At 42.7% G+C, this 23537-nt stretch overlaps 1 protein-coding gene and 1 long non-coding RNA gene across 8 annotated transcripts in view; one reads left to right on the forward strand and one right to left on the reverse strand.

Annotated features, from left to right (window-relative positions):
- Positions 1-23537, forward strand: part of LOC143669116 (phosphatase and actin regulator 1) — a 323677-nt gene that overhangs the window by 249171 nt on the left and 50969 nt on the right. For all 4 annotated transcript variants that reach the window (XM_077143694.1, XM_077143695.1, XM_077143693.1 and 1 more), the window contains one exon: positions 4540-4861. In XM_077143694.1, the coding sequence (XP_076999809.1) occupies positions 4540-4861 (322 nt within the window). The remainder of the gene's footprint in view (positions 1-4539; positions 4862-23537) is intronic.
- The window catches only part of LOC143669118 (uncharacterized), a 55958-nt gene continuing 42159 nt past the window's right edge, over positions 9739-23537 (reverse strand). Inside the window, exons 10-11 of one of the 4 annotated variants that reach the window (XR_013168716.1) lie at positions 12434-12588; positions 9739-11003 (exon numbers count right to left, since the gene is read on the reverse strand). This is a non-coding gene — a long non-coding RNA (uncharacterized LOC143669118). The remainder of the gene's footprint in view (positions 11004-12433; positions 12589-23537) is intronic. The other 3 variants (XR_013168717.1, XR_013168721.1, XR_013168719.1) reach the window with 3 other exon arrangements.

Below are 23537 nucleotides of genomic sequence, written 5' to 3' on the forward strand. Positions count from 1 at the left end.
GTTAGACCCAGGAAGCCAGTAGTAACCCAGCACAAAATAGAGCAGAATTCTTCAATTCCTGGTGCCTGCCCATGCAAAAAAAAAATAGAATTCAGTGGGGGTACCAACTGACCATCGAAGGTCCAGTTGTTCAGAGGAAGGGCTGCAAAGGGGAAAAGCAGGTCTTCAGTTGCATCTCAAGGGGTGAATGCAATTTTTTTGTAACTTTGTGTTTTGGAATAATTTCAAACTTACAGCACAGGTGCAAAAGTCATACAAAACACAGAGAACTCCACCATACCCTGCACACAGTTCCCCAGATCCACCAGCTTTGAACATCTTATCGCATTTGCCCCATCAAGTTGAATGCCGTTTTGATCATCAGACATGAGCAGGGAGCGGGGGACAACCAAGGTCTCAAAGAAGGAATGAACATGGTTATTGGGAAACCCAGTTCAGAAACTGGCTGGACCCGAGAGGCCACAATAGGCCAAGAAACAGGAGGAGATTCTGGGAAGGAGGTTGATGGGGAGGACAGGACGGGATGGCCCAGTTGCAGTGTTGACTGGAGCCCTTGTGAGGCCTTGGGCATGACTGGTGGTTAGGAGCATGTCTGATGGAGGGTGGGAGGGTGGATTAGAGGGCTAGGACCCCTATCCACACAGTAAGAGGAGATGGGGTCCCAGGCTACTGTGGTGTCTGGGGTTGTGGGGCACAGAGAGCACAGAAGTTTGAGAGGGTTCAAGTTCCAATTGACAGATCAGGTGCACCTGGCCCCTGGTGTGCCTCCAGCTCTGTTCGGAGGAACGATCTGATATTTAAAGGCCATAAGAATATAAAAATAGACTTTGCCAAGTTTATAAGGATCCAGTGTGCCCAGGCGCTCCTCAGCTACCTACAGTGTTGGGGAAAGTTAGTGACCACATACCTAATTCACAGAAAGCAGGCAATTTCATATACTCTGGGCCTTTTATTTTTTAACTTAGTTTCTTCTCTTTTTACCAGATCTACCAATGAGCCAAAAATATTTTTTATGTATTTTTTTTTTATTTTAGTGGAACTCACTTAACCTAAAATTAGCCATTTTAAAGTGTTCAAGTCACTGGCACCTGGTATATTCACAATGTTGAACAATCACACCTTTATTAAGTCCCAGAATGCTTTCATCACGCCCCCCCCCCCAAAAAAAACCCAGTACCCCTTAGCAGTCACTCCCTATTTCTTCTCACACACACACACACCCTGGCAGCCACTAATCTACTTTATGTCTCCATAGATTTACCTATTCTGGATTTCCCATTTAAATAGAATCATACAACATATGACCTTTTGTCCTGGCTGCTTCCACACAGCAGAATGTTTTCAGGGTTCATCCATGTTGTTTCATGTATCACCACTTCATTCCTTTTTATGGCTGAATAATATTCTACTGTGTGGATAGATCACATTTCTTTATCCATTTATCTATTGATGGACACATGGTTGTTTCTGCTTTTCCAAAAAGTCTTCTAAATGATGCATTTTATTCTCTATTCTTATTTAGTTTTTGAGCACGTGTAGAGAAAAAAATCAGAAAGGAGATGCAAGCAGGAAAAGAAGAAAGGGGAAGATGGACTCTGCATGGTCCACCATGTCATCTCTGGGTGACCACCTCTCATTTCTCCTCTCATTTGGTCCTGCTGCTCATTTCTTCCTTGCCTGTTCTGTTGTTGTTTTTAATTAGAGAAGTAGGTTTACAGAAAAAACATGCATAGACTACTCCCGTGCCTGTTTGGACAGCATTCCTGGGCCCATTTGGCCTATTACCAGGAAAGACACCAAGTAAATTTGGCTTCAGGACTACTGACAAGAAACACTGGTGGAGAGTGTGCAGGAAGTTATAACTTAACCTGAATAGCGGAATCCATTACCATCACTCCCCCTTCCTGAGCAGAGAGTTCCCCTCAGCCCTCCTGGTTCTACCTTGTGCCATCCAGGTAAACGAACACCTCCCTACCTTGAACAGAGACCCAGAACCCACAAATGCAGGAATCATGGGTCAGGAGCCCCTGGAGGAAGACCTCTAACACTTCCAGACCCATTGCATTTTCTAGGTTTGCACCCAAGCTTCCAGGAACCATGGGAGATGATGCTTCAATAATGGGAACTGGACAGAAGTCTTGAGTTTCCTCATCTCAGCCACTTTGGAATCAGCTAGAGCCACATCTGATGCTCCCGCGCATGCTTGCCTTGTATTGTGTGTACAGATGATAGTAACACACAGAATGAGCCTCTTGGCTATGGTCAGCTTGCATTGTGGTTTTAGGAGAACAATCTTGCCAGACCCCCTGGAATTACTAGATTTTTCTGTATCTCAGCTTGAGGACCAAGAGTTTAGTGTTCAAACCCTCACAGCTGCATGATCCTAAAGTTGTAATCAGTTGTCTGCTCATATCCCCCTCCCAGAATGTCTGCTTCTGGGAGAGGTGTGATCATCAACATTTCGGCTCATTTGTAAACATGCCAGGAGCCTCTTGCTGTTAACTGGCACTGTACAGGATGCCAAGGATATGATGACAAATTGCATAGTCCCTGTTCTCCGGGAGAGGAGACAGTTATGTAAACAGGAAGTGCAGACATTGTCTTCAGTCTTGGTTTCATCATCTCTAAAGTTGTGATGATAACAGTTTCTACCTCCTGCGCTTGTTTTGAGGACTAAATTTGTTAGCCTCTGAAAAGTGCTGGGGACAATATCTGGCACATAGTAAGTCCGATATGAGTGCTGGTTATGATTGTTATTCTCACCGTTACCCATTATCATATTATTCCATCTCGTATCATCTTTATACACCCACGCAAGGTAGAGTGGGCACAGAGTGGAAAGAGTGATGAATGATCAAGGAAGATTTCTCAGAAAAGGTGGTTTATGAGCTGGATCTTGAAGGGAAAGTACGACTTGACAAGGAGGACAAAAATAGAATATTCCAAACCAAGGGAAAGTAACAGGCAAAGGCCCAGGGGACATGAGGCGTTTGGGGGAACTTGGGTAAGGGTGGATGCCTGTGGGCAATGGCGGGGAAAGCAGCCTGGGTTCCGTGGTGGGTGAGAAGGCCGGAAGCCTTGAGGGCACCCCCTGATTTCTCTGTGAAGTAGGAAGAAGAAATCAGCCGAAGGTGAGAGTCACGGGGAGACCAGGCAAGACTGAAATGGTCCCAGGGGAGCAGGTGAGAGGTGGCTGACCAAGGCTACTTGGTAGGACTCAGTTGAGCACCAAATGAGTAAAATCCACAGAGAAACATGATCCTTGCCTTGGAAGGGACGCTGGCCTCATGCTTTCCTGCGACAACGGGAGAGCTTATTTCCCACTTGGGCAGGCAGAGAAGACACATGGGGTTAAGTGTAGATGTGAGGTTGTGAATTAAGCAGCAGGCAGACCATGGAAGGCCTTGAAGGATGTATCATGAAGTTTAGGCAACAAGTCATTGGTGGGTTTTAAAACTGTGGAGTGACCTGGTCAGTGACCTAGTCTAAGGGTGTCATCATTTTAGGCATTACCATGAAAGTTAAATTGAAGGAAGGTTCACATCCAAGGAAGCGAGTAGAGGAAAAAAAAAGTCTAATTCCTCACCATGAGCGAGAACCAGGAAGCGCTTCCCGACCCTGGGTGCCGAGCTTGGAGTCGTCGAGACTGGCTCTGCCACAACACACACAGTGGGACCCTCTACTCCTCTGCCGTGCTCTTTTGCAGCCATGCTTCTCCTAAGCAAGCCCCCCTCACCCCACACCCCCAGTGCTCGGTGAGTTCCAGGAATGTGGGGGACAAGCTGAGCACTGCAGGGTCTTCCAGAGGTCTTGGAGCATCTCTCAGAAGCTTCCGTGATGCTGTCTGTCATTGAGCCACGGGGTAGGTCCTGTGCAGGTTCCCTGAGGCCCCACAGTGCTGTGCTGGAGCCTGCTTCGCATGGGAACAGCCCACCTCATGGTCAGCTGGCCCAGCCGCCCCGCTCACACCCCGCCCACTGTAGCCCCCGCAGCAGACGCGCGGGTGGCCCCTCTGGAGTGTAAGCGGTCCTCCCCAGAGCAGCCCTTCTGAACTGACAAATGAGGGTATCCAGGTTGGTAGTGTTCAAGTAATTAGCTGAGGAGTGCACTGTTAGTGGACTTGACCCCAATTCCGTGCCCTTAGGAAGTGTCAGCTGAGAGGACATTTCTCATCATCCAAATCAACCTCCCAGTGTACCCTAGGACGAGTCTCTGTCCAGGTTTGTGTGTTTCCAAGAGCAAAAGGGGTATGCGCAGTCCCCCTCGCTGCTGGCTTACCACCTGGGCTGCCCTGGAGCCTCCGTCTGGCCTGCGCTGGGACAAGCACAGCTAGTGACGGTCCCGAGGGCCTTGCAGCCAGCAGGCTCTGAGCAGGCAACAAAAGCCAGTGGGTGTTTTCTGCATAGCACTCCCCAAGCTATTTTATCCAAAGGGGCCCGTCTTCGTGGCCACAGTCTCCAGAAGGACACTTGCGGTGCTCCATGTTTCCCGTGAAGCCCCCAAAACTCACCTCTGCGTCTCGCCCTCCTTCTGCTGCAGATCCTGGCGCCCCTGTGAAATTGCCTTGTCTGCCAGTGAAACTGTCGCCTCCGCTACCTCCAAAGAAAGTCATGATCTGTATGCCTGTGGGGGGGCCAGAGCTCTCCCTGGCCTCCTACGCCGCCCAGAAGGGGGGCCCACAGGGCGTGGTCCAGCACCACCACACGGTCCTGCCCTCCCAGATCCAGCACCAGCTGCAGTACGGCGGCCACGGCCAGCACCTCCCCTCCGCCACCGGCACCCTCCCCATGCACCCCTCCGGCTGCAGGATGATTGATGAGCTGAACAAAACTCTGGCCATGACCATGCAGAGGCTGGAAAGGTAATGGGGGTGGGGGATGGATAGTGGGGGTTGGGGGGGGCAGGTTGGGAGGTGGGGGGGGCTGGGCACTAAGAAGACCAAGACCATTGGGAAATTAAAAAATAGCTTGAAAGTGAAACCAAACCAAACAAATGAATGTCAAGGAGAGTATGGGAGATAAAATAATGTCGCCATTAATGCATGATGGGTGTAGGGATTCTTCTAGGGGTGATGGGAAGGTTCTGGTAATGGATAGTGATGAGGGCACCCTGACATGAATGTGGTGATACCACCAAATGGTTTGCTTGGGAGTGGTTGAGATGAGAAAAATCATATTGTATCTGTATTTCCTTGATTAAGGGGAAAAAAAAAAAAGAGCAACTAAAAATACAATGACAATTATATGCAATACATGATCCAGGACCGGATCTGATGAAAGAGGAAAAAAGGCCCAAGAGGATATTTTTAGGACATATGAAAAAATTGGAATATAGACAGAAAGCTTTATATCATTGTTACAGTTCTTGAACTTGATAACTGTACTTAAGATGATTACATATGTAAACATCCTTGTTCTTAGGAAATGTACATGGAAGTAATATGTGGTCAAAGAGTGTGACATATACAACCTACTCTTAGATGTTCAGAAAATGGGGAAGTAGATAGAAGATAATAAATAGATAGATAGAAAGATGGATTTAGATAGGGAAGGAAGGAGATGGATGTGCAAACTGCTTGTTATCCATCTGCAGCCACATAGGTACAGAAATTGAGAACAAGCTTTTAGCAAATTTTATCGCAATGCAACAATCATTTTATGAACCTAATAAAATTTTAAAAGTTTCATTTTATATCTTTTTATTATATTTTGCAAAAGCATCAGTTTGTGATGGGTTGAAAAATTAAATTAATAGTACAACTGGTCCTGCACCACGGACATTCTGTCAACTGGGTAGTAAGTAGAGGGGCCACCCCTTCAAGCTTGGGTCTTCCCGGAACTTTCTACTAGAGCCCAACTTCTTTCCTAAAGAAAGCTGGCAGTCAACATCATTTCCTACCTCCTTGTCCACCGTACACCGAGTAAATTTATGTCTCTCTCAGCAACTTTAATCATCTGAAAAAGATACTCATGACAGCATGCTAGTAAGGTGTCACTCAGTAGGTTTCCACTTAAAGCTTGCAATTATAAAATGTTCAACTGAAGGTACTAACCAACAAATTGCATAATGTTTCGTAGTTCAGTCATGGTCTGTGTGTTTGTAGGATATTTCGGCTGAATTTGTACAAGCAGTTGGTCGGTGTGTTGGAGGAGGGTCGGGTTCTTGATTGAAATGAATCAAAGAGAACGTGATAGGGGAGAGAGCATTAGGAGAGTAGGGGTGTGATCTTGGCAGGTGGGTCAAGGTGGTCTCCATGCTCGGTGCCACCCCCATGCGCTCATTGTCCCTCTGTCTTCCTCACCTGCTACCCTAGTTCAAGGTACAGGGCTGCCCTGACAGGCCAGCCAGGATGCAGAAAATTAATGCATACATCATTTTGACAAGACTGCCCTTCCACCCTGGAGGGGGAAAAAAAGGCTTTCTTCCTAAACAAATAAAGATTGAGTAGACTTTTTTAGACATCCTCATCTTCTAGGACTCCTGGGAGAGGGAATAAGGCCACAGGCCACTTTTCAGCTTAATGTCTCAGGTTGCTGTTTTCCTTCCTGTTACTATGTAAAAAATTCTCCCTGTTGCCTGTCAACGTATCATTGAAAGAAAAGCATTATTTCTCTATTCCCCCAGCAATTTCCAATGACCCAAAAAAAGCACTGCAAGAAAGAAGATGCATTATCAAACACTCAGACATCCTGCCTCTAAAGATCTTGGACCAACAAAGTTTGGCCCATCACTGTCCTCTGATTCCTCATAGAACCTGGACTCTGGGGACTCAGCCCAGATCCTAAAATCTGATACTGATGAAAATTTTGTGGATAATGTAAACATCAAATGATGAATTAAACAGCATTACCAGGGCGGGCCGCGGTGGCTCAGTGGCAGAGTTCTTGCCTGCCATGCCAGTGACCTGGGTTCAATTCCCAGTGCCTACCCATGCAAAAAAAAAAAAAAAAAAAAAACAGCATTAACACCTGACTTTGGACCAGAACTTTGAATAATTAGTCATTTGATGATTGAAAAGGGACTTGGAGACCGTCAAGGCAAGCAATATCAGCCTGTTGCTGCCTTCTGGTCAATCTGTCCTCTGGTCTCTGCTTAAATGGGGATCTCACTGGTTTACAAGATAAGCTTGTGCATGGTGGAGAAGGTCTGAATTGTCACAGAGTTCTTTCTTGTATTAAGTTAAATCTTTTACCTATTGTTAACTTATCCCCCCAATCTTATTTCTTCTCGTTCTTTCCCGGGAAAAGCTATCAAAATGTCGAGGTAATTTACCCATTTCCATTCCCTAAGGGCCTCTCTTATTTAGGCTAACAAACCCAAGCTCATTTAAGCATTTATTAAGGGATGATTTCTGGACACTTTACCCTCTGGTTCATGTTCCTTGAGATTACTCTAAATTGTTCCGATTTTGTGAGGACGGTCTTACTCATTACCCAGAGCTAAATCTCCTTGATGGCACTAGAAAATGATGTGTCGTGACTTCCGGCATTCCCTCACCGAATTTGGAGGAGGACTGCAGAGGAAACCAGAGGCCAGATGAAGCAACTTAAAGAGTTCCTGTTTCTCCAAAGTCCAAAGCAAAGCAGAGCTGGAGGCGGCCCCTGCGTCATGGCCCAGTACACAGGTTCCAGACTCTGCAGGGTTTGAATCTCAGACACCTTTTGTTGGCTCTGTGACTCTAAGCATGGTGCCTAACCTCTTTTTTGCCTTTGACTCCTCAGCTGTAAAATAGGGTTAAAAACAGCACTGACCTCATTAGGGTCATTTGGTAGAAACAGATGATTTGATTAATCAAAAAGTCAATTTATTGCATGGCACATAGCAGATGTTCAATAAATGGCAGTTGGAATTAAGCAAAACTACATGGCATGCGAAATTTATCCTCAACATCCCTGAAAAGCATTAATTCCAAATAGGTTTGATCCAATCATGCTGATGTTTTTGGGTTTTGGTTTGTTTTTTTTCTTTCTTTCTTTGTGCCCTCAAACTCGATTATCTTCATTTGTTTTCCTCTCCCTGGGGAGTCATTTCTTTTTTTCTGAAGATGATGTTTTATAATTACAAATATTATGCAATTTTTTATTCTTAATATGTGCAGTGAGCTCTGTGATCTACGTGGCATCATTTCGATTCATGCTTAAAACCCTAATCTGCCACCAGTTTTCTTTCTGATCTTACTTCATTCTGCCCCCTTCTCTGTGGTCTAATTTCCCTGTTAGTAAAATGAAGGTGGGAAATACTCCCACACTGACCTCAGAGGAATTTCAGGAAGATTGTTAAGGTAATGAACCTTAAAGAAGTCTTTCCCTGCTCAATTAGACTTAACTTCATGCTTCAGTAGCTCTCACCAGAAACTTTGCGAGTCACTCTTGATGCCTTTTTTCTCTCTCATACCCCATGTCTCTGATCTGTCAACAGATCTCATCAGGTCCACTCAGAATGACCTAGCGTCAGCCACTTCGCACCTGGTCCACTGCTATCACCTAGTCTCAGCCTCAGTGGTTTCTCACCTGGTTTGCTCCAGCAGCAGCCAAGCTGATGTCCTGCTTCGGCTCTTACCCCTTTTCAGTGTATCCTTAGCACAGCGGTCAAAGAGAGCGGTCAGCAAAACTCAGACCATGAAATGTCTATACCCAAGGCACTCCGGTGGCCTTCCAGCTCACTGAGAGCAGAATTCTTAACATGCTCAGGCCCCTGTTACCTTGCTCACTTCATCTGCTACCTGTTCCACCCTCCCTCTCCTCTCTGGCCACAATGGCCTTCTCACCACTCTCACCATTGTTGGAATGTCCTAGACATACTACCCAGAGTATGGGCTGTTCTTCCTTCAGATATCCCAAAGCTCCCTCATTTACCTTCCTCAGTCTCTACTCAAATGGCAGCTACTCAGTTAAATCATCCCTGACCCCCTATCTACCACTGCAGCCCTCTTCTGGTGGGGCTGCCTTCCACCGCCGTCTCCTTTGTTCTTCCTGTCGCATTTTCACCATCTAACATTCTGCATCATTTGCCTTTTATTTTGTTTATTTGCTCTTCTCACCCAATAGAACACACAGTCCGCAGTGGTAGGAGAGCTATTTTGTTGCCTGAGTGGGTCCTGACTTATAGGTTTCATAGGCTTTCAGAAAATATTTGAGTGAATGGATGAAAGAATGGGGAGCTCTTGATAACTCCTTATGGCCTTGCTTTAATTATTGATTTTCTCCTTGAGGTTGGCTATTTAGTTTATTTCTCGTTCTCTTTTTCACAGTTGAGCTTTGAGATCTCCCAAGACATATGTTGTGTACATATTAACTTGTGATGGTAATGGGGAGATGTTTCCATTCCCCAACTGCTAAGACAAATACTGTACAATAGGTTGACATTAACAATGGGAATTCATTGACTCACGGTTTTGAGGAGAAGTCCAAAGTCAAGGTAATGCTTTCTCCCAGAAGTCTGGCATTGTTTGGCTGGCTGCAGGTGATCTTTGGTCCTTGGCTTTTCTGTCACATGGCAGTGTACATGGTGGCTTCTCTCTCTCTGTCTGATTTTTACTCTGCCTTTAAAGAACTCAAATCCAGACGTTAACCAAAGTAGCATCTTGAAGAGATCATAGTTACAATGAGTCCATATTGTGGACCAAGAATGCAAGCAAGACCAAGAGTATATCCAAACTGAGATCAGCAACTCAATGCACAACAGGAGAATGTGATTTTAACCTTTTATCTTAATTATAAACTGTCCCCTCCATTTGAAAGGCACTTTCCTCTCTCTTCTCCTCTCCTACCTGCCCTATCTTCTTTTTCAAAGAAAAATGCTACTTATTCTTCAAGACTTCATTAAATGCCATGTCCTCTGCCTACCCTTCTGAATCCTTATGATTGCCATGCCATGAACTCTGGACTGCCTCCATTCTGCACGTACCCCTGATAACATACCTTGCATCATGTTGTTTGTTTCTCAGTGTGCTGTCCCTGTCTCCCTGCTCTACCCCCAATCTGTCACTTAGGAAGTTTTCAGTAGATATTTATTGAGTGAGTATCATGAAATGTTATTCTGATATTTGGAATAGAAGGGTTTCTCTTATTGTATGTTTATGGTTCCTGTTTTGTTATACACTCTAATTACTGAAATAGACTTCAGCTGGGGTTATATGCCTAATTCCACTATCTAGCTATGCCAGTTTTGCTTTGTTTTGTTTATTTCACTTTGGTGGTGGTGTTTGTTTGTTTGTTTTCCACATATCAGGAGTCAAGTAAAAAGGTTCTCCTTTAAAGGTGAACCTAGAGCTTTGCTTGTTGCGTTTAGTAGTACCAAGCTAGAGCTCGAGGTACTGTGATTCTGGTTAGGAATGTTACCCATTGAGTATATTGCCCTCTCATTTAATTCTCTTAGTGCATATCCACCATGTATGATAAAATGGTGGAAAAATAATCTTACGTAGCTGCTCCGGCAAATCATTGTGGTGCAGGGATTCATATTTGATTGTCCAGATGTGTTCAGTATCCTCAGACTAAAATTGAAAGTTCAACTTTCAAAATTTTATGCTGAGATCTGAAAGATAGGCATAGCCAGGTGAGAAGGGAGAAGGGGAAGAGGCAACCTTCTAGGCAGATTAGAGGACAGAGTGTATTAGATAGAAGACTGGGTAGGTTCATGTGTAAGCAATAATTGAGATCTGCTATGAAATGAAAAAGCAAAACGTTAATATGTTTTCATTCCTATTATCGTTCATGTGTACCAACAACCAGTAGCTATTTTTAATGATGTTTTACTTCCACATGTTGGGTTTTGGTTTAGGAACATTTAAGTACCATGCATTTAGCTCTGCTGAGATAAATTTACAATTTATGAGCTTTGAAATTAGACAGATAAATAGATTTCTAATAAACTCATTCTCCATCTAACTGTTCATACCCTAAAACCCCTAGCAGTTGGACTTGGAAAACTCTGACATTTGCCAAGAGAACATTTCAGGCCATCACTGATAAGGACTTTGAAATCTTGAGTGAAAACAGGCTCTGCAAAGAAAAACAATGGTACTGTTGTTTGCTTAGCAACAGGCAGATGAGTCAACAGTTCTTTACTAAGTACCTTTTCTGGACCAAACTCTGTGCTGAGTTAGCACTGAGGATAGATAGAGCAGTGAGCAAAATATAGGGCATCATTGCCCTCAGCAGAGCTTCGAGTTTGCTAGTGAACGTAAACTGTGCAGGTAAATACCATTGAGGGGAGCAGGGTGCCAGGAAAGCATTCAAAAGGGGATTCAGTTGCTCTGTAGGACTTAAGGAAGAACCTAAAAACCACTGGAGGTGCTACTCAGGAAATATCAAACTAATGACCTAAATGGTTACTCATGTTCTTACCTAAAGAAAAACCTTGCAGGTCAAATCACCTGCTAAAGGCCTATCTACTCTATAACTCCAAGTTTGACATACTGAAGTAGGTTGTTGACCCTAATATGAATGATTTTTAAAACAGGGTTGTTTTACCCCTGCTGGGGTGTTAGATGTACATCTGTGCTAATGCAGATAGTCCAGACTAGCAGTGGTCACCAACCCCAAAAAGACTTCCAGAACATTCTCAATTCAATTTAGCAGCACCTATCGAGCACTGCATGCCAGGTATTTTAGTAGGCACACAGTAACAAGACATTTACATTCTTTCTATCAAAGTAATCACATTAATAAAGTGAGGTCTATAGTTTATTGTTTGTTTATAATGTTCCTATTTTTATATTTGTATATTTGTTAGGGAATCAATTACTACCAGCCAAGAATAATGAAAAAGGAATCATTTCTACATTAAACAGAAGAAATTGAAGCAGATAATCCCAATATCTCTTTGGCCTCAAAAATTCTACTATCCCATGATTATTTTAGGCCTTTCAAAGAACACAATACACTGATAATCCTAGTTATAAATAAATTTCACGATAATTACTTTTCTTCATGATACCTCAAGAGTCAATGGAAATTCTGAATAATTCTTCACCCTGAACTATATGATTCCTAAAGTCTCTTTTAGCCCTAGTTTAATCATTCTATTTTTATTCATAATTACGGCCTTAGCTTAATCTTGTTTTCACCTGCGAACCAGCGTATTCTATGATGACAAGAAAATGAATCAGTGCCCTAGCAAGAATGAAGCTCCAGACACCGAAGTGCTATTTGCCTGCAGAGTGATATTGATCTGAGGAAGTTCAGTGTTTTGTTCATGGAACAGCAAGTGGCAAACACCCTTAACTGAAATGTATTTCCAGGACAGATTCTCTTTCTTACATTGAAAAATGTCTCTTCCAAATCTCATACAATTCTGGGTTGGTATTTGTCCCTACTTTGAGGGCAGAGTTAACATCCTCTTCCTTTGGTCAGATCTTTGATTTTAAGGCACATATTTATGATCTTTGTGATAGACTGAGATATGTATGCCAGAAAAAACTTATTCTTACTCTTACTCCACACTCCTGTGGGTGTGAACCCATTGTAGCCAGGATCTCTTGAAGATGGTATTTTTGGTTAAGGTGTGGCCCAACTGAATGAGGGTGGTCTTAAAAATCCGTATTACTGGAGGCCTTGCAAAGAGAAACTGGAAGTCAGCAGGAACCTAGGAGAGAAAGGAGATGAAATTATCCTGTGATAGGAGAGCCAAGGACCACCAAGGATTGCCAGCCAACCACCGAGAGAGTCTTTGGGGAGAAAACATGGCCCAACTGATGCCTTAATTTTGAACTCCTTCTAACCTCCAAACCATGAGCCAATAAATTCCTGTTGACTCAGCTGAAACCTGTTTGTGGTGTTTGTGATAGAAGCTCAAGCAAACTAAGACAATCAGTAAACAGTTGCCTGTAGACATTGTTCTTCAGTTGTAACTGCATTCCAAAGGGTGTTTTCAGTGCAAGGTGATGTCACTGTGAGACACATCCTTCCCTGCAAAGTTGGGGGTCAAACTGCTTGGTTAGAGGAAAGAGAAAATGAGACTCTACCCTACCACTTGGTATTTTTTGAAGTCTTAAGGGGACAAAAAACGAACTATATTTTCAAAAGAGAGAAGATCTGCTCCTGAATTCCTATAGTACTTCAGGAGAAACCCTACCATTTCTCAGTGCTTAAATACTTACTCTTTGATCTTCTTGGAAACCATTTTCCTGGCCAAAAATACGAAAATGCTAAAGGGAGGGTTTTGATAAACTACAGGATGAAATCCATAATGGCTGGTTATGGTAAACGGTGGGCATTTAAGTGCATTGACAGCAACAACCAACACTGACAGTAAGACCGCAACAACCAGCATTGAAGTTGACAAGGCGTAGTAGCCTGCTGGCATTGTCCTCAGATCTCACAGCACTCTGGGAGGTGAGCAAGTAGAGTTCTCCATTTAACTGATGATGAACTGAAGACCAAGATGCACTGCTAATGATTGTCCCAACTCCTCGCTCCACGTCCTGCGTTTCTGGCATTGCCCCCCCAGCCAGGCCTGACCGAGGACATCCACTGATGTCTAGAGACAGAGTCGTGTAGAAACGCCCCCCCTGTTCAGTTCCTCCATCAGAAATGGAAGATGCTGGGAGAGATGGTCTGTGGTTGGACGCTGTGTGTCTGACGGTCCTATTCACCCCATCCCAATCCCTGCCAGCATTTCGGAACGGTAAGGCCTTGGCCCCTGGAGGGGAGGGGAATTCATTGAAGTCCACTACTGCTGCTGGAAGAAAAGATACTCAAACTGCGTTCTCTCCTAAGGGTGGGTCAGTATCCTCATCTCCATATAGACCAGCATTGTTTCCTGCTTGACTGAAGCCCAACACAGAAACAAAAGCTCTGATATTGGGTTTCTTATCTTAGAAGATAGAACCTAGGCCATGATAAAACCCTCTCTATGTATGCGCTTTCTTAAAATGAAGCTGATTAATCCTTTGGGGGAGGGTGCAGGTAGCACCAGTGCTAATTCCTGTCATTTTTCAGCTTCAGGCACTGCAATTTGTATCATAATTTCTCACACATTTTTGGTCTCCAAGAGGAAAACAGCTGATTGCTGCTCTCTCTCCCCTCTAAAAATGCTCCTTCCAACTTGTGCAGACTAAATTACCAAAGCTGTTTCAGTGGAAGCTTAATTTCATTTTCACTGTCATATTTATAGATAATACATTTTCTCTCTCCTTTGAGGAGATTGTCCTTTTTTTTCATTTTAATAATAGATGCATTTGAAATCAAATGCCAGAAAGCAGTATCTCATTATTACTTGTTTTCCTTTAGAAGTGATGGTGAAATTGTTTCCCAGGATTTTTTGAGAAAGATTAAGGATTTAAAATAGGCAGTGATTTTAAAATTTTGAAACCTATTCCTGATTCCCTAACAGAGTTACAGAGGTGTTTGTCAAACATAATTCCCTGTGCAGTGTGGAGGTCATGCAACGCTGCTACTTATGAGTCTCCTACCCTGTGATGGGGAGAAAGCGAAGATTATAAAGTCCCCTTGAAAAAGGGAACAACTGTTGAAATGACCCTAGGTGGCTGGAGATGGGTTTGGTGTTTATTTCTTTATGAATTATTAGAAATGATTCGTAAAGACGGTTCTACCTTCCCCTCACTCATTGATGACATGGAAGGTAAGGCAGTCCCTTAATTTTCAACATCTAGGGATCCTCTAGAAACATGCTACCCATTTTCAGGAAGAAAAGGAACTTTATTGGTAGGAAAAGGATTTTTTAAAAAGGGTCTGAGGACACCACTGGGTTCCAAATCGCTGTGTCTTCTTGATGGAGCTGGCAAGGGGAGAGAGTAAAACTTTCCATTTCCCCAGTGTGTCATGGAAAAACGATGAAAGAGAAGAGAGTTTTAAATACGTGCTTAGCACACACGTAGGGCTGCCGTTTCACTTCCAAGCTTTCTGAATCTTTCTAAGTGTCTCATAAGCAGCAAACTTTCTGTTTAAGGTAAATTTATGTTCACACTTCCCTGTTCATTCATTTTATTCATAAAGGAAGATATGCAGGCTGTTCCCTCTTCTGGGGAGATGGGGGGGGGGTCAAAGTAAAGTCCTCATGGAACTTACCTTTTCGTGGCGGAGACAAATGATAAATCAACAAGTATGTAATATGATGTTAAGTGGTGCTGGGGCCTCTGAAGAAAAATAAAGCAGGGTAGTGAAAAGAGAGCGATGGTGAGATCCCGTTTTTATCTCCAAGGAAGTAGGTCATTAAAGTGATGACCATAATAAATATTAATACAGCCGCACTCCCTCTTTTTATTGACAGCATCCCTTTATCCAGGACGGGATTATCCAGATTGGGGATTATTCCCCTCCTTTCACTTGGGTTCTGTTCTCTGCACACCTACCCACCCCCCCCAGCCAGGTGCTGCTCACACTAGTGCTGTTTAACCCCAAGTCTAGAATTCAAACCCGCTTCTGTGTTCAGTCTTAGCCTCTAACCACAGGGCACTTCACAGCAAAATTCATAGCAAAAGGAGTGTCGGATTTTGTGAACATCCGTAATCCTTGCCTTTCATTAGACACATAATCTAATTGTGGTGTAAATGGCATTTCATAGTCAGCATTTATATAGGCTGGAAAATAATGGGCCTCTCGTTCTCTGGGAGAAGGCAATGTGGCCAGTGGAAAGAGCCCAGGTTCTGGAGTAGGAGACTCCAACCCACATCCTTGCTGAGGTTACAACCAAGCCATCATTGCACTTATTTTCTCAGAGACGCCAGGCCATATCCATGGAATCAAGATAATAGCAGGCCTCTTCCTAACTTTGCAAGTTTTTGTTACCCTTAAATGAGAATATGAACATTTGCCAAACCGTTGTCAAGGGTACATAAAGAATCATATGTGTTAGCTGCTAAAATTGTTTCTGAAAGATGCCCTCCTTCTTCGTCCTGAGCTGCGGAGCCCCACCGGCACATTTAATTAGTGGAAAGGACATATTCCAGAATGGCACAACTGTCCAACATCTTGTGAATATCATGGAACGTTCTTTGGCTTCTGCATATTCATCCCTATTAGGTTTGTCAGGAAAATTACATTTGTTGTAACTGCCTAGATGATTGGAAACAGAAGCTCAGTCTTTCTTTCTCCTACTTTCCTAGGTTTCTAATATTTGGGAGAATGATGTAGGGCCTTTGATGTTCATTTAAACTCAATAGAGAAATTTAGTGTAAGAAGAAGCCTTATAGATCTCATTGAGTCTGGCTACTTCGCCTTACAAAACAATTTAACTCTACGCACTCTTAATTGAAGTGGCCTGGCTGCCTTCAAGTGTGGGGCTGGAAAACATAATGACCTTAGGTTCACTCTGGAACGTCTTCTGTTCACATGTAGTCTTGGGATGGAAGACCTTCCATAGATTTCTAGGACTTACCTTGTTGGGTTATCATCCTGGGAAAGAGAACTCTAGATCACCATTGTAATACCTTAATTCTTGTTTCACAAAGTTACTTTCCCTGAAATAGCAAGACTCTCTTTCTAAGTGAATTAAGTGATAGGAAATCTAATATGTCCTACTCTTATACCGAGAAATTTCAAGTATTCAGTTGGCTTTTCCACCAGTTCCAAAAACACGCGCAATGATGAGGCTGGGATATGAAGATAATTATTAGTCTCTGTCTCTGAGAGGCTCACAGTCAATAGGGGCAGATAGATGCCCAGACACGTAATTACTTCATAATGTGACAGATGCTGTAACGAAAGTGGGGGCTGTGGCCGCACAGAGCCAACTGATTCCTGTTGGAAAATCAGAAAAGACTGTTCCAAAACAATGGCATTTGAGTTATCCCTGAAGGATGGGTAGGATGCTTCAGACCAAACTCCAGTGCTGAGGATTCCGAGGCAAAGAAGTGGCAGAAGCAGAAGGAGGCAGGATAGTCCACAACGTGGTTGGAGAATGCAAATGGTGTGACTAGAGCACTAGGTACACAATTAAGAACGGTAATAAGTAAGACAGAAAGGAATTTGTAAGCCAGGTGGTAAACCGCCTTCCAGTCCGTACCAAAGAGTACAGAGTTTACCCAGCTTATAATGAGACCCTTCAAAGCCCTTTTAATGGGGAGAATTACATGATTAGACTTGTTTGACAGCGGTATAAAAAGTGGACTGGGTGTGAAAGGGAGGGGGAATGTTCTGAAATCAGGATAAGGCAAAGAGATATTGTAGGACTGCTGTATGGTGACATCATTACAAGACCAGGTTCTGAAGTCCTACTGCCTGGGTTCAATAATGGCCACATCCCTCTAGCAGTATGACCTTGGCCATGTGCCAAGGTCAAAAATTGGCAGCAGGTAACAATAGCATCCATCTCATAGGGTCATTATGAGGGTTAGTGAACAAATACATGGTGCAGTGTGGGTATTAAAACATACCAACTTTTATCATCATTATCTGCAGCGAGAGTTAATGAAAGCTCCAGCCAGGAGATTAGAGTGAGTTGCTTATGTTTGCCTGTGGTTTTAGTAGCTAGTCAGCGCCAAAGGTAGAGAATGATGAACAAATTTAGTATTGCAGGCATACTAAATGCTTAACCCTGAACAGTTTTGAAGCAATTGGTTTAGAATAGATCTTATTGCATGACTCGCCTTTTTCTTAGAGAGTTTGACATGCTCTCCCTGGAAGATGGGGTGCTCCTTCAGACCACTAGAGTGTCACTGAGTAAGTTACTTATCTGGACAACATAATAATGAGCGAAGCTGCTTCACTTAAGAGTCAGTTTGGAGCCCTTACAGTAATGGAGTAACTGCACAGAGACTGGTGGAGGAGAGCAAATTGCTTACTAATTGGAACCCTGATTTGCATCAAAGTATTGGTACAGTCCCAGCATGCCAGCCTGAGACCCAGCAAGCCAGACCTACTGGATAGCATCTGGACAAATCTTAGTAATTTGGGGACTACTACAAACACCTTATAGTCAATACTTATGTTGCTTGTGAAGATATTCACAAGATGCTGGTCTGAGAATGGGGCAAGTCAGGAAGCCATTGCGGATGCCATAGGACAATGCTTTTCAATAGCACCCCCCCCTCCGTGGGGCATTTGGTTATGTTTGGGACATTTTTGGTTGTCATGACTGATCGTGGGGTTACTCCTGGCTTCTAGTGAGTGTGGGCCAAGGATGCTGCTAAACATCCTATGGTGCACAGGACAGTTCCCCAGAACAAAGAATTTATCTGGCACAAAATGTCAATAGTGCCAAGATTGAAAGCCCCCAAACTAGACCAACATTTAATTAAAACGTGATATATATATAAATATATACACACATACACATACATACATGGTTGCTGATACATAAAGTAATTTTAGGACACTTTCATAAATTTTTAATAGTTATGCCTTTATTTTAAGATAAATTATAAATATATACTATATATTTAGTATATAAGACCTATGATTACAAAAATATTGGTGAAAATGGGGCTAAAGAAGTAAACTTTTTTTAGAAGTTGAATTAAAGGAAAATGCAAAAGACAATAATGTAAATGGACTTCAAATATGGCACACACAAAAAATAAGGAGGTGGAAGTATGCCTGAGGTTTAGGAAGCATTGATTGGGCAAGGATTTGGCAAAATTTTTCTGTAAAGAGCCAGATTGTCAATATTTTAGGTTTTGTGGGCCATACATTCTCAGTTGCAACTTCTCAACTCTGCCACCACAGGGGAACAGTAACGATGGACAACAAGTAAACAAATGAGTCCCTTCACCACCTAGTCTCTCCAAACCAATGTACAAGGTGAATCCTTTCAATGCAATGTCCCAGGTTTGGTGTGACCGTGGTAAGGTAGAACACTATTACTTATCCTGGTTATCACAATTTAAAACATTCCACTTGAGAGAATGAAGATCATTCTCAGCAGCCAGACTGTCGACATCCCAGAAGATGTCAACGTCACGCGGAAGGGATGCACAGTTATTGTGAAGGACCCACGAGGAACGCTGCAGAGGGAGTTCAATCACATCAATGTAAACTCGGTTCTCCTTGAGAAAGATAAGAAGAGGCTTGGGGTTGACAGATGGTAGGAAAGAGAAAGAAACCGACTGCAGTTGGCACTGTCTGCTGTCATGTACAGAGCAGGTTCAAGGGTATCACGCTGGGCTTCTATAGGATGAAGTCTGTGTGTGCCCACTTTCCTGTCAACATCGTTATTGAGGAGAATGGGTCTCTGGTTGAAATCTGAAATTTCTTGAGTGAAAAAATGCATCCCTAAGAGTTGTCCAGTTGTGAACATGGCGAACACAGTCATAATTTCTCTCTAGTGAGAAGGCACACGATGAACACGGTCAGGGTTCCTCTCTCATCTGGAGGGGCACATGGCGAACATAGCATCATCTGCTAGCTTCTTCTCCTGGCTTCCTGTTTCATGAAGCTCCCCGGGAGGCATTTTCTTCCTACATCCCCAAAGGTTGCTGGCTGGTGGACTCTGCTTCTCGTGGCTGTGTCGTTCTGCTCTGCTCTCTCTGAATCTCTTTTATTCTCCAAAATGTTTCCTCTTTGATAGGACTCCAGAAACTTAACAAGACCACCCCCAAATGGGTGGAGACATGTCATCACCTAAATCGACTTAAATCACATCTCCAGGGAGATGATCTGATTACAATTTCAAACATACAGTGTTGAACAGGAATTATTCTGCCTTTATGAAATAGGATTTAGATTAAAACATGGCTTTACTAGGGGACATACATCCTTTCAAACCAGCACAAGGGGGAACAAATGTTAAAATAAATTTAGTAGATTGAAATGCTAGTGATCAATGAAAGGGGGTGGTAAGGGGTATAGAAAAAAATAGGGGAAGAAAAGCTAAAATATATTGGGTAGAAGAAGATACTAGCAGTCAGTGTTAGGGAGGGTTAAGGGATATGGTATGTATGAGTTTTTTTCTTTTTCTGAATTGATGCAAATGTTCTAAGAAATGATCATGGTGATGAATATACAACTATGTGATGATATTCTGAGTTATTGGTTATATACCAAGAATGAAATGTCCATTTGTTAAGAATGTTCGTGTTTGTATGTTATGTTTAAAAAATATAAAAGATAAATTTAAAAAAAGGTATGAAGTCATGTAGAAGATAGGAGGAATAGTATTTGCTTTGCTCTAATGCACTGAGAAGCCTGAAGGTAGTCTGAGAGATCATAATAGATAAAATTGTGTAAGTGTAAAAAATAAAAAAAGATAGGTTGCTCTGGCAACAGTGTGCAGAATGGATTGAAACTGAAGGGTGTTTTGAAATCGTACAGGAAGCCAACCATCATGGTTTGCCAGGGCTGCTATAACAAAGTGCCATCAACAGATTGGCTTAAACAGTGGGAATTTATTGCCTCACAGTTTTGGAGACCAGCAGTCCAAAATCAAGGTGTCAACAGGCCCATGCTTCCTCTGAAGGCCAGTGTCCTGGTGGTGACTGGCAAGCAATCAGTCTCTGCCTCTGTCACATGCTCATCCATCTCTGTCTTTTCCCTCTGTGTCCAAATTACCTCTGCTTCTAAGAACTCCATTCATACTGGATTAAGTCCCTCCTTGATTCAGTTTGGACTCATCTTAATAGGATTTTTGAAAGTTCCGTTTACAAGTGAGTTCACGTCCACAGGACCACGGCTTGGGACTTGGACATGTCTTTGTGGAGGGCATGATCCAATCCATAGTACCAGTTCTGTAACAAGCCAGTCTCATTTAAGGCCATGCCATTGAGACACTTTGCAAATATCAGTCCTACAAGAAGGTATGACTAACCCAGCTTTGAAGCTGAGGAAACTGAGATCCTGATTAAATAATTTGCCCAAGGTCACAAATATATAGTTCCATGTCTTGACTACACAAACTGAGATTCCGTAATAACCTCTCCAGCCTCCTTCTCAGCTAACTTCTCTACCCTAATTTGTCTTTCATTGTTATCTTGAGGTTCTCCAAAGTGTAAGTAACAGATGTATATATAGGCTTTCCTAGATATTTATCTTTCTGTTGACATTCAGTGGTATTTATTAATAGAATATTTTAAAGCCCTTTTGGTGGACTCATCTAGCTTTCTAGAAACACCTTCTTTGTCCTTATCAGAAACTAAACATTCAATCCCATGCTAGCTAGATTCGTGCTTCAAGATGACCTGGTTGGCCAGGCAAGATCTATGTCCACCCACTTCTGTGGCACCCCCATTAGGCAGTCCCTCGTTACCATAGCTGGACCCTATTGCACAAGGCTAGAAGCACAAGTTACCTTGTACTTGCCAAAGCTAGAGATCGTCCTTGCAATGGCATCCTATTCAAGATGGTCTCACACCACCTAGGTGTCTTTGAGGGAAGAGACACCACAGTCTCCTGTTTATTACGGACTACCAGTAAGACTATTTTGTATCTTTCTTTGCATAATATTTCTTCTTTGTCCTCTTGAGTCGGTTTGGAAGCTGGACCTTAAGGAAAACCAACTTTTTTTTTTTTCCCTCAAACAATTCTTTCTACCATACAAGAAAATCTACCTGCCTGCTTTTCATCCTGGCTCACAAATGTCATATTTGTGGCTTAGTAGGAACCCTTGCTAATTAAACTATAAGTGGAGATGGGGTGGGGGGGGCAGGGGCGGGACAAAACTTGAACGAGGGAATTGCATTTTGGCCTTTTCCATCCTCACTTCCCTTAATGCAAGCACCGTTACAGTGCAGTGTCAGCTGCCTGTTAGAAGGGTCACCTTGTAGGCCCGCGACTCCCCAGTCAGCCCACCTTTTAATCAACTATAATATTTGTCACGCTGGAGAGCACCTATCATATACTCCTGTTCACACTGTCATTTGTATTAAACTTCTAATATCTAATAAGATGCTGCATTTTGTAAATATGTCATTCTATTCAGTGAAGGATGGTTTGTTTGTTTGTTTTAAGTTGATTAAGTTCATTATCTTGAACATTAAGGCTCCTAATGTGTTAACTGGATTTTCCATTTGTATCACTGAAGACGTATGTGAAAAATGTAGAGAGAAAAATAGCTCTTTGGAAGCAATGGAAGGAGGAAAGTTAATTGAATTTAAATTAGACATATCAATAATTTAAAGCATAATTGAAAGTTTCAAAGGAGAATGTCATGCATTCATATGTCATAAGAAGATTTCTTTTGGATAAAATAGTTAAATGTAATTTTTGTTGATGTATAGTAAAGACCTTCATACTCCATTTCCTTATGAATATCAAACACTTTGGGATGGTAAAATGCAGAGTCTCCTGTCTTTAGAAATCCCTTAAATGAAAGAAATAAATTATATTTCCAGTTAACCTGAAAAAGAATTACAAAATTTCATTGTATGTTTCAAGCTCAATGTTATTATATTTGCTGGACTTCATTTAGAGCCCCCTATAAAAAGGATTCTGAATTGCTATAAGATCGTGAGTAAGACTCTGTGAGGAAATGAGCTACTTTATTTTTTTATAATATGTGTTTCCTAATTTTCCTACAATGAACTTGCATGGTTTGTTTTAGGAAACAAATTTTTAATTTAAATACATATATTTTTTAACTACATTGGCTCAACTTTAGAGGTAAAGCCAAGAGCAGCATCCTCCTAGGGTTCTCAGGAGAAATGGAATCGACAGATATATGTATATACTATGAGATTTACTTTGAGAAATTGGCTCATGCAATTGTGGGGACTAACAAGTCCTCTGAATTCCAAGAGGCAGGGAAATTCCCTTGAGAGCTGACATTGAAATCTTGAGTCCAAATCTGTAGGGGAGGCTGGAAACTCAGAAGTTCTTCTGAACTCTGGAACCCTTAGTTCTTTGCTCTTAAGTCCTTCAACTGATTGGATGAGGCCCACCTGGAAAGTCAGCTCCTTTACATATAGTCAACTGATCGTAGATGGTAATCCCATCTATGGAATCCCTCCACAGCAACATCAGGACCAACATTTGACTGAACAACTGAGCACCATCACTTAGCCAAGTTGGCACCTAATATTAACTGTCACAATCATCATGATCGGGTGGGCCACAGTGGCTCAGCAGGCAAGAATGCTTGTCTGCCATGCCAGAGGACCTGGGTTCAATTCCCAGTGCCTGCCCATGTTAAAAAAAAAAATCATCATGATCACTTTTTAGAAAATGGTCCTATAGAACCAGATTGGCACCCCTGTGGCCTCCTGCTGAGGGCCGACACCATCCTTGGGAGAAAAGACAGATCTCCAAGGTCATCCTTGACCACGTCTATCTTCATCTCTTGGTCTCTGGCTCTTTTAGTTTGTTAAAGCTGCAGGAATGCAATATACCAGAAACAGAGCAGCTTTGAAAAAGAGAATTTATGAAGTTGCAAGTTTACAGTTGTAATGTCATAAAACATATCCAAATTAAGGCACCAACAAGAGGTTACCTTCACTTAAGAAAGGCTGATGCTGTTTGGAACAAGTTTGTCATCTGGAAAGATACCTAGCTGGCATCTGCTAGGATTTCTAGCTTCTGGACACTTCTTACAGCTGGGAAGGCACATGGCGACGTCTGCTAGCTTTCTCTCCTGGCTTCTCATTTCATAAGGATTCCCTGGGGTGTTTTCCTTCTGCATCTCCAAACATCTCAGGCTGTGTGGGT

Source organism: Tamandua tetradactyla, chromosome 25 (genome assembly GCF_023851605.1).
Source record: "Tamandua tetradactyla isolate mTamTet1 chromosome 25, mTamTet1.pri, whole genome shotgun sequence".
Classification (NCBI taxonomy): Eukaryota; Metazoa; Chordata; class Mammalia; order Pilosa; family Myrmecophagidae; genus Tamandua; species Tamandua tetradactyla.